Source organism: Hemiscyllium ocellatum, chromosome 7, assembly GCF_020745735.1.
Source record: "Hemiscyllium ocellatum isolate sHemOce1 chromosome 7, sHemOce1.pat.X.cur, whole genome shotgun sequence".
Lineage (NCBI taxonomy): Eukaryota > Metazoa > Chordata > Chondrichthyes > Orectolobiformes > Hemiscylliidae > Hemiscyllium > Hemiscyllium ocellatum.
The window spans coordinates 23,396,822-23,410,798 of record NC_083407.1 but is presented as its reverse complement, the minus strand read 5'-3'; the positions used below and the strand labels follow the sequence as shown (position 1 = coordinate 23,410,798).

The 13,977-nt window shown below is 37.2% G+C and overlaps 1 protein-coding gene across 1 annotated transcript in view; it reads left to right on the top strand.

Moving 5' to 3' along the window:
- clasp1a (cytoplasmic linker associated protein 1a) overlaps positions 1–13,977 on the top strand; it is a 328,274-nt gene that overhangs the window by 196,622 nt on the left and 117,675 nt on the right. Inside the window, exons 19-20 of the mRNA XM_060827050.1 lie at positions 1,099–1,275; positions 12,633–12,740. Coding sequence (XP_060683033.1) covers positions 1,099–1,275; positions 12,633–12,740 — 285 coding nt within the window. The remainder of the gene's footprint in view (positions 1–1,098; positions 1,276–12,632; positions 12,741–13,977) is intronic.

The window sequence follows — 13,977 nt, the reverse complement described above, 5'->3', positions numbered from 1 at the left end:
TGGCATTGTAACCTAAAGTTTGTGTTCCAGTCTCTATAATGAGACTTGAATCCAAAACATTCGGTATTGGGCAATAAGTGCTATCCACAAGTGCCACGTGTAAGTTGGAGATAAAAATAAGCATAATATTGAAGCATGTTGTTTGATTAATTAACCTAAGGTCAGTGTTGAACATTTGAGTTTTTTTGCTTAAACTGTGACAGTAACATGTATTAACAGGCGATGGTGGTGTAGGGATTCATAACCTAGACGTCTCGGTCTGTGTGTTGAGCATACTGATTCAATTCCCATCATTTTAAGTTATATCGATGAATCTGGATTGGAAAGGTTGTTCCAGTAAAAGTGAACATGAAACTATCTACGAATTATTGTGAAAGCTTATCTAGTTCACTAATGGCTTTTAGGGAATCTATCACCTTTACCTGGGCTAGGTAAATCACTGCCCCATACGAGGCAATGTAGCTGACTTTTCACTGCTGTCTGAAATGGTTGAGAAATCCATGTTGATCATCCTTATTGTGCAAGGGATAAATAATAGGTTATGTAACTTTTTTTTTAAAACCATGAGAGATGTGAGGCATTTAAGATAATCGTAGAGAAAAAAACGCAAGCAACAAGTGAGCAGTGGGACACATTTATGGTTTAGACAAATGCCTGGTAGGAGTTCTTTGCACAGATTGATTAACAGCTGAAATTGTTGCCAGGAATGCAATGCAATTCATTTTAAGATGTCCCTTGATCATATAATTATTTTGTGGTTATTATTCTCGAAGGCTGAAGTCAAATGGATTGAAGATGCATTTGAATAAAACCTATCTTGTGGGATCAAATCTTTGAGTAGTCTGTTAATTTTATTAACTTGCAGTTGTTGCAAATAGAGGGTTGTTCGTAGCATGGGCAAATTTCAGGTTCAGCCTTCTGTCCATAAATCATCCAGAGGCATGCAAGGCAGATTGAAATGGTCAATAACTTTGATTTCATTTTTATGCCTATTTTTGGAGGAAAAAAAATTACTGTTTTTGTTACTTGTGTGAAATGTGTGTTTGAGATTAATATCCAATGTTTAATGCCTTGTTTCCTCCATTTCTGGTGCAAAAGCTTCAACAGTCAATGTGAAGCCTGTGTCTAACACTGGATCCCTGCAACGTTCTCGCAGTGATATTGACGTGAATGCAGCTGCTAATGCCAAGTCGCGCTTGACTGCCACTCCCAGTAATACACCTGGACACTTCAGCTCAGCAGCAGCTCTACCTCCAGGGTCCTACGCTTCACTAGGTAAGAAGCACAGTGACATCTTTTTTGTTGAACTGCTTATGTACCACAGTTCTCAAATAGGACCATTGTTGTGGGTCACCTAGGGTCACCTAGGATTTCAAGCGCAGCGAAAAGGATGTTCTATACCGAATTTGAAAACTATGTTCATGATCTAAGTTAGAAATATAGGATCAGTTGCTGAATCCGGTGACCAGAGACAAGTGAAACCTCACAGCTAATTGTTGTTTTTGCATTGTCCTTGACCAGAACAAGCTGACCTATCTATCAACTTTGAAATATAAGTATCTATTGGGATGTGTCAGAAGAAATAAGTCTAGCATTGCATGCTGTGTGGGTTTGAGACTTGTAGACACTTGAGCTATCTGAACCAATGTGGGTGCTAATGTACAAAAAAAGGCTGATGGAATTTTAGGAATTTGCTACTCACAATCATTTTGAGCAGCCTTGATTCGAAGATGATATGACAATGTGGAAGCCATGAAATGGATGGACAATTACAAAACTACATTCAGATTGTATTCTGATATTAAAAAAAATTGTGGGTAATAGAATGTAACAAAACTAATTAAAATTCAAGCGCTATATCTGGATAGAGTTGGATCTTTATTGAAACCAAGAGCCAAAATAGGCCATTTGGCCTTATAAGCCTGCTCTGCTATTCAGTATAATTATGGCTGATCTGCTCCTCTTCTTGTCATTTCCAACTATCTCCATATTCCTTGATTCCCTTAGCAATTGCAATTTTTTTGATTTCTCTCTTAAATATATGCAATTATTGTTCATAAACTTCTAGGTTAGAGAATTCTGAATATTCTCAACCCCCTGGTAAATAAACGTTCCTATGCCATCATAAATGGCCAACTTTTTTTTTCTTAGACTATGACCCTGTGTTCCAGATTTCCCAGCCAGGGATATCATCCCCTCAGAATCCATACTGACAACCTCTTAAGAATTTTATATGTTTCAAGGAGATCTTCTCATTTTTCTTTGACTACTTGATCGGTCCTCATAGAACACACTGTCAATCAAAATCAGTCCAGTAAACCTTAGTTGTGCTCCCTCTGAAATAAATGGTAAGAAAATCCAAACTATGCATGTTGCTCCAGGTGCACTCTCAGAAAAGTCTTGTACAATTGCAGTAAGATTCTTACTTTTGTTATTACTTAAATCCCTTTGTAATAAAGTCTAAAAGGGTGGTCTCCAAATAATGTAATGCAGTGTTGGATCACTATCTATTGGAAGAGAGTTTTCAAAATTTCTAGGAAATAACAAGAATTTGACAGCCTACAATATTTAATACTAAAACTGGCCAATTTTTAAAGAAAAACTCACTTGAAAATTATTTTTGTTACGAAAGACTTGGATCTGTTTTAACTTTTTATTTTTAATGAAGTTAAGTATATAATTTAGCATAACTGTGTAATAATATTATTATATTACTATAATAGGATATGGATTTTATTTCACCTTTATTATCTGATTTAGGTTCCTTTTTATTTTTATGCCCATATTTTATGCTTTTAATGGCTGCTACATGGAGCTGTAAGCGTCTCTACATTTACAGATCCACATGATTCTCTTGTTTACTATAGGTTAAAATAATGACCCCATCTTTGCTAACCATACTAACACTTCCCTGTCCTCCCTATCTTCTTTTGCTGAAAGATGGCCCATCCACTAAAGCTGAGGGTAAGCAGCTTGTTTTCTGTTACCAGCTGTCTGTCCCATCTTGTGTATTCTGGCTGGTATCTGTGACAACACTGTTCTTTCAGTGGTTTCCATCTGTGACCATAATTGGTACCTCGCATGAAGTGTTGCATGGTGATGCAGTGTGTGTATATATATATATTTATATATGTACACATATATATATATATATGTATGTATATAAATAAATATATATTTCCTCAGCTAAACTTCACATAGCAGTATTGATCCATGTATATTATATCTACAGTCTGGGTTCTTTGAGTTCATATTACAATGTTTGGACTCTGCAAAGAAATATATTGTTTTGAGTAATAAGTGATGGCAGAATAGTTTTTCTGAGATAAAAGATCCCATCTTCTGAATGCACTAGATTGAAGTTCTCTTCTACCTGCAGAGTAACAGTTTTTGATGAGAGTACATAAGTAAATTAGCAAAGGATAAGATGGTCCTGGACTCTTCCCTGCATCAAAGCTAACACTGATCTTTTAGATTTACTGACAACATCATTTAAAAGTAAAGGCATAATTAACAAGTCTGTACATTCTCAATGCAACAATGGAAAATAGTAAACTCTGTGCCACATGAAAGTTTAGATGTCTAGATGTTCTGCTATTTGTAGGTATCATCAGACAGACTTAATTGCATATATTCTAAGTTGAGTAATCACAGCAAATATTTCTTTTAAAGAGCTATTCTTTTAGCCGATTTTTTGAATAAGTATGTAGGATGAATTAGATGAAAATAGCAAACAAAATGTCTGTGTTATGCAAAAAGCTGTGGTATTTGTTCAAGAAATCAGATTTTAGATAAAGTTGGTAAGTTTTTAAGACCAGATTTTAATAGTTTATGTTGAGTTATTTCATTGTTTTCTTTGTTTGTTGTATTGTGTTTCTTCTGTACTGTTCAATTTTGCAATAGTGACTTATTTTCCAACGTGACAGAACTGACACCTTCAATTGTTTACTTCATCTTAAGGGGTTTCTACAAAGAAGGATGGTAAGACAAGTTGTGCAGGCTGTGTGCTTTTGTTGTGAGTTTAGGCTGTGGGAAAGGGCATCCCATTCTGTGCGCTGAACTTGTGTATTTGGGCCTGTGTACATCTGTGAGGGATTGAGAATAAATTTCCATTACTTGTGACATAATCTACAGCAAAATTAATTTTTGACACTGTGGCTGTGTATTATATGCGTTGTGTTTGATTATGCAAAGACAAATAGGCAGTGTGACTAGTAATGTAAGTTTTGTGCTGCTCACGTGTAACAATTTGTAGTTGGCCTCGTTATGCTCAAGCTTCAGTTCTGTGCAGTATTTGGCAATTTGCTGAGTGCATGTAGTTACAACATGATTGTCAGTAAAAGCTTCAAATTAGAAAACAGCTAAAGTGGATCTCTAATACAATTATTATTCTCTAGTTAAGTCATTCTGTAACATGTAGTAACTCTTTGCTTTCTACTGTTTATGTATTTATTGTTTTGCTCATTCAATATAGCATTAGTGTTACATGTAACTAACGTCTGAGCTGCATCTGAACAATATGACTACGTACAGTAATAATGATTCTGAATTGAATTCTGTATTGTTAGGCATATTTACAGGATCTCCAAATGGATAAACCGTAGCAATATTTATCATTTATTTTGGAAAAATAACTGAAGTTGCAGCTGAGAGATCTTCAGGCACGTAGATGGAAACACAATAGATAACTCATCTTTGTGGTGTTCTTAAATTCTAAAGATAAAGTTATAAGCCAACATATTTATAATGATGATTACAGCCTGTTTGTACATGTTGGAGCTTATATTGACGAAGCTGCATCTTGGCTCCAACATCACAAATACATTCCATTGTACTGTTGTAATATTTCCATTTCTAAACCAGCCTTTGTTGCCTTTCTCTTTTGCCTCAGTTCGTTTTCCTAAATATGCTGGAATAATTTGAACTGTGTAGACCACTGGTACTTCATTGAAATGTCTATAAGCGGGATCGTAGTCAGAGGACATTACTGCTGACTTTTGTTTTCTCTCAATTTCTTCATCTGCTTACTCGACTGTAAAGTCTCACTCAGGGCTAACAAGGCTGAGTTGTCTTTTCCACCAGCCTCTTCTGAATTGGTATCTGGAGCGTCGAATACTGTAACACATGGGCATTTGTTTTTTCACACTTTGCAGCTTTTGACTCAACCATCCATTGATGTGAAATTTGCACGTTTAGTACTGTACTAATGACTATAAACCAAAGCAATGATTGACATGACTTCGTTATTGAATTGTTTCCTTAATGAAATGTCATCAATATTCCTAATTTATGTATTCAGAAACAAAAGTAAACAAGAAAGGTTGACTTGTCAAACGTGAAGCTTCCACTGAAAATTTCAGAATTACTCATTCTGACAGGAATTGCAGCCCAAGGCTAGGATCAGTCATTGACTCTGCTAAAGCGCTCATTCTGATACCAAGAATTGAGTTTTCTTTTTCTGCCTTTTGCAGGTGATCATGTTACTGGTAGCTGGATGGATGATAGATTTTTCCATTGATTTGTTAGGATGGGTTTTTTTTCCCTTTTTGTATATTTGGAATGCTAGTGAAGCATTGCCAATACGTATTTGCCCCCATTAACAACTTCCAAAATAGAGTAATTTGCAAGTCCAGATAATTTGCAACAAATCTTTTTGTAACTGTCTGTTGCAGTTCCGCTTGTCAGTTTATTTTTGATTCAAGTCTACTTAATTTTGCATTAATTCTCCTGATTGCAATTGATTTTCTTTTTATTCCTTGTGCGTTATTAAAATTCTTGGTCATTTATGCTTCACTCTGTCCAAGCACCCTATGATCTGTATGTTCTTGCTTACTATGATCTGCCTGTATTGCTCCCAACAAAGCTTTTCACTGTACCTAGGTACATGTGACAATAAATCAAGTCAAATCACTTCAGTGTTTTTCAGCTTATTACAGTTTGAATACATAGTGACCTCATTGTGAGAAAAAATGATTTTCAAGTTTGTAGCAAACTCAAGAGTTGGGACAAAAAAGAGTAGGAAGCAATTAGCGTAAACCAGTGAGAAGGGGAAACCAAGAACAAATTATAATGAATTGGATTTGTGGAGAGTTGTGTGTAAAGAGTGTGAAGAAAAATCTTTTTTCTAATTAGGTGGTTCACAAAAGAACGGGACTCTGTGATGAAAATGTGTCGCTGGAAATGCGCAGCAGGTCAGGCAGCATCCGAGGAGCAGGAGAGTCGACGTTTCGGGCATGAGCTCTTCTTCAGGAAGGGCCAAAACCGAAACGTCGAGCTCATGCCCGAAATGTCTCCTGCTCCTTGGATGCTGCCTGATTTGCTGCGCTTTTCCAGCAACACATTTTCAGCTCTAATCTCCAGCATCTGCAGTCCTCACTTTCTCCTAGGACTCTGTGATGTACTGTACGTTTTTCTGTGACAAGTGGATTCTTGTTTGCTTCTCGATAATTCCAGCTTCCTGTTGTCAGCAGAGCAGTTGATTTTGCAGCTGAGTTGTGAAAATTGCATTTTCGTGATCTTTGTTCTTGAAAAGCTATTACTTGAAATGGCTTTATTTTGAGTAAATTGTCAGAAGTAAGAAGTTATGGGAAATTTCTCCTAATCATGATAGGTGGTATAGTGGTTAGTGAAGAAGATTATCTCAGAGTACAACAGGACCTTGATCAGATGGTTCAATGGGAGTTTAGTTTAGATAAATGTGAAGTGTTGCCTTTTGGTAAGGCAAACCAGGGCATGACCCTCAACCTCCTATGCTCCAGAGAAAAAAAGACCCAGTCTTTCTTTGTAACTCAAACCTTCCATACTGGTAACATTCTGGTAAATCTCTTCTGAACCCTCTCGAGCTTGATAATATCCTTCCTATAATTGGACAACCAGAACTGGACAAAGTATTCCAGAAGTGGCCTCACCAATATCCTAAACAACCTCAGTATAATGTCTGAACTCCTATACTCAAAGGATTGAGCAATGAAGGATAGCATGCCAAACACCATTTTAACCACTCTGTCTATGTGTGACGCAAACTTTAAAGAACTATGTCCTTGAGCCCCCAGGTCCCTCTGTTGTACAACACTACACAAGGCCCTGCCATTAATTGTGTAAGCCCTACCCTTGTTTGTTGTTCCAAAATTCAATACCTCTCATTTATCTAGATTGAACTCCATCTGCCATTTTTCACCCCATTGACCCATTTGATCAAAATCCTTTTGTAATCTTGGAAAACCTTCACTGTCCATTATGCTACAGATTTTGAGGTCACAAACTTACTAACCACACCTTCTATGTTCTCAACCAAATCATTTATATAAATGAGAAGCAAAAGAGGACCCAGAATCCATCCCTGTGGAACACCTCTGGTCAAAGGCCTCCAGTCTGAAAAGCAACACTCCATCTTCACTCTGTTCCCTGTCATTAAGCTATTTACGTATCCAAATCGCAAGTTCACCCTGAATCCCATGTGATTTAACTTTACTAATTAGTCTACTGGGCAGAACCTTGTTAAAAACTTTACAAAAAGCCAGATAAACAATGTCTACTGCTCTGTCCTCATTGACCTTTTTGTTAAGTTCCTCAAAAACCTCATTCAAGTTTGTGAGACACTAGTTTCCTCACACAAAAGCATTCTGACTATCCTTAATCAATTTTTGCCTCTCTAAATGTCCATAAATCCTATAATTTATAATCACCTCCAATAATTTATCCACAACCAAAGTCAAATCTATAGTTCCCAGATTTCTCCTTATAACTTTCTTAAACAAAGGAACAACATTAGCCATCCTTCGGTTGTCAGGCACCTCACCCATAGTTACAGATGATGCAAATTTTTCTGCAAGGGGTCTCATAATTTCCTCCCTTACTTCGTTTAGCATTTTGGGATACATTAGATCAGGTCCCAGAGATTTATCCACCTTTATATCCTCTAAGACATCCTGAACTTGCTCTTCTGTAATGTGAACTGTTTTTAAAACATCAAAGTTTATTTTTCTCCATTCTCTGGAGTCAATTTCTTTCTTCGCAGTTAAAACTGACACAAAATATTAGTTTCAAAACTCTCCCATTTTCTTGAGTTCAATACAAAGGTGACCTCCTTGATATTTAAGAGGCCCTAATCTCTCTCTAGTTACCATCTTGTGATCATTCTCAGGGTCCCCAAGACCTCTGGGAGCAGTACATAGTTCCTTGAAAGTGGCTTCTCACATAGATAGGGTGGTGAAGATGATGTTTGGCACACTTGCCTTCATTGGTCATAATGTTGGATATAGGAGTTGAGAAGTCATATTGAGGCTATACAGGACATTGGTGAGGCCACTTTTAGAATATTGGATACAGTTTTGGTTGCCTTTCTCTCAGATGGATTTTGCTAAACTTGAGAGGGTGTAGAAAAAAATTAATATGATATTGCCAGAATTGGAGGGTTTGAGCCATAGGGAGGGGCTGAATAGGATGGGGCTTTTTCCCCTGGAGTATCACAGACTGAGGTGTGACCTTATAGAAGTTTAGCAATTCTTGAGGAGCATGGATAGGGTTAATAGCCACAGTCTTTTCCTTAGATTGGGAGAGTCCAAATCTGAAAGATATGTATGTAAGGTGAGATGGGAAAGATTTGAAAAGGAGCTGAGGGGTCACTTTTTCATGCAGAGGTTAATGCATGTATGGAATGAGCTGCCAGAGAAAGTGGGAGAAGCTGGTAAAACTACAGCATTTAAAAGGCATCTGGATGTGTATATGATTGGAAGGGTTCAGAGGCATATGGATTAAATGCTGGCAAATGGGAATGAGTCAGATTGGGATGTCTGGTCGGCACAAACAGTTGGGACCAATTGTTTCCGTGCTGTCTGATTCTGACTCTGTAACATCTCGGCCTTTTCTGTGTACACATCCCAAGGTTGCAAAAGTTTTGGAATAATGCTGAAAATGGATGGTGGTGTCAAATCCTATCCTCATGAGATAGTAGGGTAATTGTAAATTTGAGGTGCTTGGGAACATAATAGATCTTGTGCCCCCTAGTTGAACATGCCTTATCCAACCTCTGTACTAAAATGTAAAATATCAACAATGTGACATTTCCATCTTCCAAAGCTGTTCCCTTTGCATTAACTGGCACAAAGGAATAACCGTGTTATGGGCAGTTTTCTTGTTTTCGCACTTTAAATTGATGTCCTCTAGGAACCCTCATGATTCACCAAATTAACTTAAGAATCTTAAAACTCAGAGCAACTTCTATTGTCTCAATCTGTGTTCTCCATAAAAATCAAGTCACAGGAATGTCAGTATAGAATTCTGATTAATCATTTTGTCAACACGTTAAATTGCCAGTTGTATTTTTGCTTCCTAATATTTTATGCAACAATTCTATTGCAGTGAGTTCTGACTGTAATGTATTGTTCAGTATTTTAAAGATATAATTTAGAATGCTGCCTTGTTTTTGCTACACTGTTTATGACAATTATTGAAGTAATATAGTGCATAGAGGAGCACAGCGAGGATAATATTATAATGGAATCTCTTGAAAAACAGTGCTAATACTTGCGTTACTTGAGTAAAGCACAGTTTTGAGGACGTAGGATTAATGTTCTCAATTATTTTTTAAATGATTTCATGTATTAGAATTTGATGTAGTATTTGAATTTGCTTGGGTAGTAGGACACAAGACTATACCCATGAAATGCTGAGGGAAGATGTGGATTAAATTTTATGATTTTTTTTTGTCAAGATACTTGCAGTGTGGGACAGGTTGCTGGTGCATGTGATAGGAATACGTATCTAGTTACGTTGTTCCTTAAAATGAAATAGACATGTTTCTGACTGAGGTAATTGTTGGATAATGTATGTTTGCCTACTGATATCTTGCAGCGAGACTGTCACCTGAAGCTTACTTGCGTTGCACTGCAGATTTGTAAAAGAATTTCCCATTGATTTTCTTGAAGTTGGTCGAATTTTTTCCCCTGCAAGGTCCTGTTGTTGTGGTCCTAATAGTGGTGAACATAGATCACTACTATTTAGGACTACAGTGGAACAACAACTTATGGGAAGCCAAGTTGTATCCTAACCCTGAAAGCCATACAGCTTATTCTACTATGTGTAAGCATGTAAACTAGTTGCCCTGTTATTTATACTGAATTATCGAGGGTGGTTCTTACAAGGTCTGAGTACAGTTTATTAAATTGGAAGGAAGTTGAAATACTCCTGCACCCCTGGCTCTGTTGACCCTGCAGACTGGAAGAGAAGAGCAGACCAAGTTGGAGGAAGAGATGAGCCAGGCATTTAGAAGTAGGAGGAGGTAGATGGAAAAAGTAAAATTCTGGTGAACAATGGCTGTGTAGCTCGATTTAAAAAAATGAGTTGATTAAAATGTTGAATTGATACATTCAAAATGAATAGAAACACCAATAAAAAAAACTTTAAAATACTGATGCTTTGTTCAACTGAATCGACAGTGGGTCTTGAGCTTGAAGTGCCAAAGAGCAAGTGGATTAATTGGAATTACAGTTTTACTTGTTCTTTATTTGTTTATGGGTCATGGGTTTCTCTGGCTAGGATGCTATTTATTGCCCTTGAGAAGATAATAATGAGTTGCTTTCTTGAACTGCAAGTAATTTAATGCAAGTACACTCTGATGTTTGGGAGGGCAGCTTCACAATTTTGATCCGTGACACAGAAGGAACAGTAATGTATTTCCAAGACAGGGTGTTGAGTGGCTTGGAGGGGAATTTGCAAGTAGTGATGTTCCCAAGCGTACATAGCTCTTATCCTTCTAAATAGTAGTGACTGTGGATTTACAAAGTGCTGTCTAAGGGGTTGGGTGAATTGATGATACCACACTGCAACAGGGTGAGCAAGTTCTTGCTGCAGCCTATGATAACATTCTGAAAGTAATGTCAAAATGCAGTCAATAACATATGCCTCCCCTTAATCACTAATCCCATATCTGGACCATTGCTCCATCTAGTGGACAAGACGATTGATGGAATTGACCAGTGTCTTTTCATCCATTTGTGTGGTTAGCAGCCATTGCAAGGATATATATTTTTTCAATGAAGTTAAATTAGTTCTGAAATTATTGAATCAAAATATTCTGTGGAAATATAATTCTTCTTTCATGATTGAGTAAGAAATAAGTTAGTTCAAGAAAATACCTCAAAAAAAAGGAGCAGTTGTTACAGCCAGAAATTTTTCCCGTCCTCCATCTTGGATTACCCAGAATCCTATCGGAAAGAGATTGTGAAACTTAAAAGGGTTCAGAAAATATTTACAAGGATGTTGCCAGGGTTGAAGGATTTGAGTTATAGGGAGAGGTTAAATAGGCTAGGGCTGTTTTCCGTGGAGTGTTGGAGGTTGAGGGGTGACCTTATAGAGGTTTATAAAATCATGAGGGGCATGGATAGGATAAATAGTCCTTTTCCCTGGGGTCGGGGAGTCCAGAGCTAGAGGGCATAGGTTTAGGGTGAGAGGGGAAAGATATAAAAGGGACCTAAGGGGTAACTTTTTCATTGAGGGTGGTGCGTATATGGAATGAGCTGTCAGAGGAAGTAATGGAGGCTGGCACAACTGCAACATTTAAAAGATATCTGGATGGGTATGTGAAGAGAAAGAGTTTAGAGGGATGCGGACCAAGTGCTGGCAAATGGAACTAGATTAGGTTGGGATATCAGGCTGGCATGGATGAGTTAGACTGAGGGGTCTGTTTGTGTGCTGTATATGTCTATGACTCTAACATGGAATTAAGTAGAATGAAATCTGTTCATATTTTATTGGCAATAGGCATGACATTGGTTAATGGAATAGTTCATTGTATTTAAAAATTAAAACATTGAATTTTTGTTCATACTTGTACTGTTGCTCCTCTATCCTACAGGTGTATTTTTTGTTTCATAGTGTATTTTTTGTCAATTTGAATTGCTTTGGAAGTCTGATTTCATCTATATTCGATTCCAGCTGTGTAGACACATTCACTTCAATCGTGGTGTAAAACTGCACATTTCAGACGGCAAAATAGCAATTTACACCAACTGTTTTTTGTTACCTCCTTGAGGATAGCAGTATTGATGTTTGATGACGATATAAAGGCTTGGGCAACCGTGTGTGTCTCAATGTTGGTAATCAGATAGTTATGTTTTAAAGGAAGATCCAGATTTGCTTGAAGTACAGTTTATATTGTATCCCCGGTAGTACTGACTCTGAACCAATTACATTTGTTGAAGTGAGTAAGGGTATAGAACATAGAACATAGAAAAATACAGCGCAGTACAGGCCCTTCGGCCCTCGATGTTGCGCCGATCCAAGCCCACCTAACCTACACTAGCCCACTTTCCTCCATATGCTTATCCAATGCCCTTTTAAATGCCCATAAAGAGGGAGAGTCCACCACTGTTACTGGCAGGGCATTCCATGAACTCACGACTCGCTGAGTAAAGAATCTACCCCTAACGTCTGTCCTATATCTACCACCCCTTAATTTAAAGCTATGCCCCCTCGTAATATCTGACTCCATACGTGGAAAAAGGTTCTCATGGTCAACCCTCTCTTAAACCCCTAATCATCTTGTATATATTTGGTAAGAATATTATCTGATAACTATTAGCAGTGTTTAAGTTTCTAGTTCTCTGACTGAGTGTGCTTGTGTACATGTGCAGGTCGAGTGCGCTCTAGACGTCAGAGTGCTGGGAGTACCACCAGTGTAGCCAGTACGCCCTCTGACACCAGAGGCCGAAGCCGAGCTAAAGTAGTGTCTCAGTCCCAACGTAAGTGAAACAAATAAATACTTCCTAGTAAATTTTACGGATTGTAATGTTTGAACTCTAGGGATTTTAGACTGTTGTTTTTGTTTGTTCTATTATATTCTCACCAACCTATCACACATTGTGATTTCTCTTTTAATCTGCAGTTATTTTAACATTTACTCCTGTGCACTGGCAATTGATTTCACAAAATAATTATTTGCTAGCGCTCAAGTGCATTTTTTGCCACACAGAGAACCTGATTGTTATGCCACCTTTATCGGTAATCTGAGTTTATCAGCAGGGTCCAGGAGCTACCTTGCTGATTTTTGTTCTATTTGAGAAACTATTTATTTTACTTTGATTCCTCCCTCTTTATTTTAATATGCACAAATTAGCAATTTAATAGTTTAAGTGGGGCAATCTTGCTTCGTTGCTATTGTGCATCAGTATTTATGTATATAAAATTGATGAAAGTATTTAATACTGCAGTTAACATTGGAACAAGGCTAAAATGTATCTCTGACCTGTAAGATGTTTGAAAAGCTTGACTAAATTGATGACCATGACAATTCTAGTTGTCTTGCATTTCATTAATCTTTCCATTCAACTTCTTGCACCTGTCCCGTTTATCTGCTTCCATGCTCAGGATCCAGATCAGCTAATCCTGCAGGCGGTAAGGTTTCTCTTCACCTACAAGAGTAATTTAACGTGCTGAAAAAAATACTTTCTTTTGCCATTATATCCTGGTCATATTAACATGTACAATACGTTCTTGCTTAGAAACTGATTTTTTTTTCCCTCTCCTGTAAACCACTTAACCACTTGTCTCTTGAAATGTAATTCTGGGTCCCTTTCCATGAGATTTGGAACCATTAGTACTTGCCTGTTGGCCTTTTAAATGTGTGCAGTGACTGATTAAAGATTTAAGGCATTAAATCTTTAAGGCATTCAGAAATTTAATATTAATTATGAATTGATAGCTTTTCTTAAAGCTTCTACTCAAAAAAAATCATAATCCTGACCTTGGAGAACAGACAGACATTTCAGTTTTGAAGTTTGTGCTGTTACCATTTAATGTAGTGTTTTACAGGTTTCAAATTATTTAATTTGTAATTATTTTAAAAAGCTTGTTCTATTTAAGTTTGATTATAAAGTAATAAGTTCAGTGACTTTTTAGCAGGTATTGATTTTTACCACCACTAATTTTATCCTTTACCATTGTCACTACCAATTTAATTTGACTTTTCTAGATGTCTCA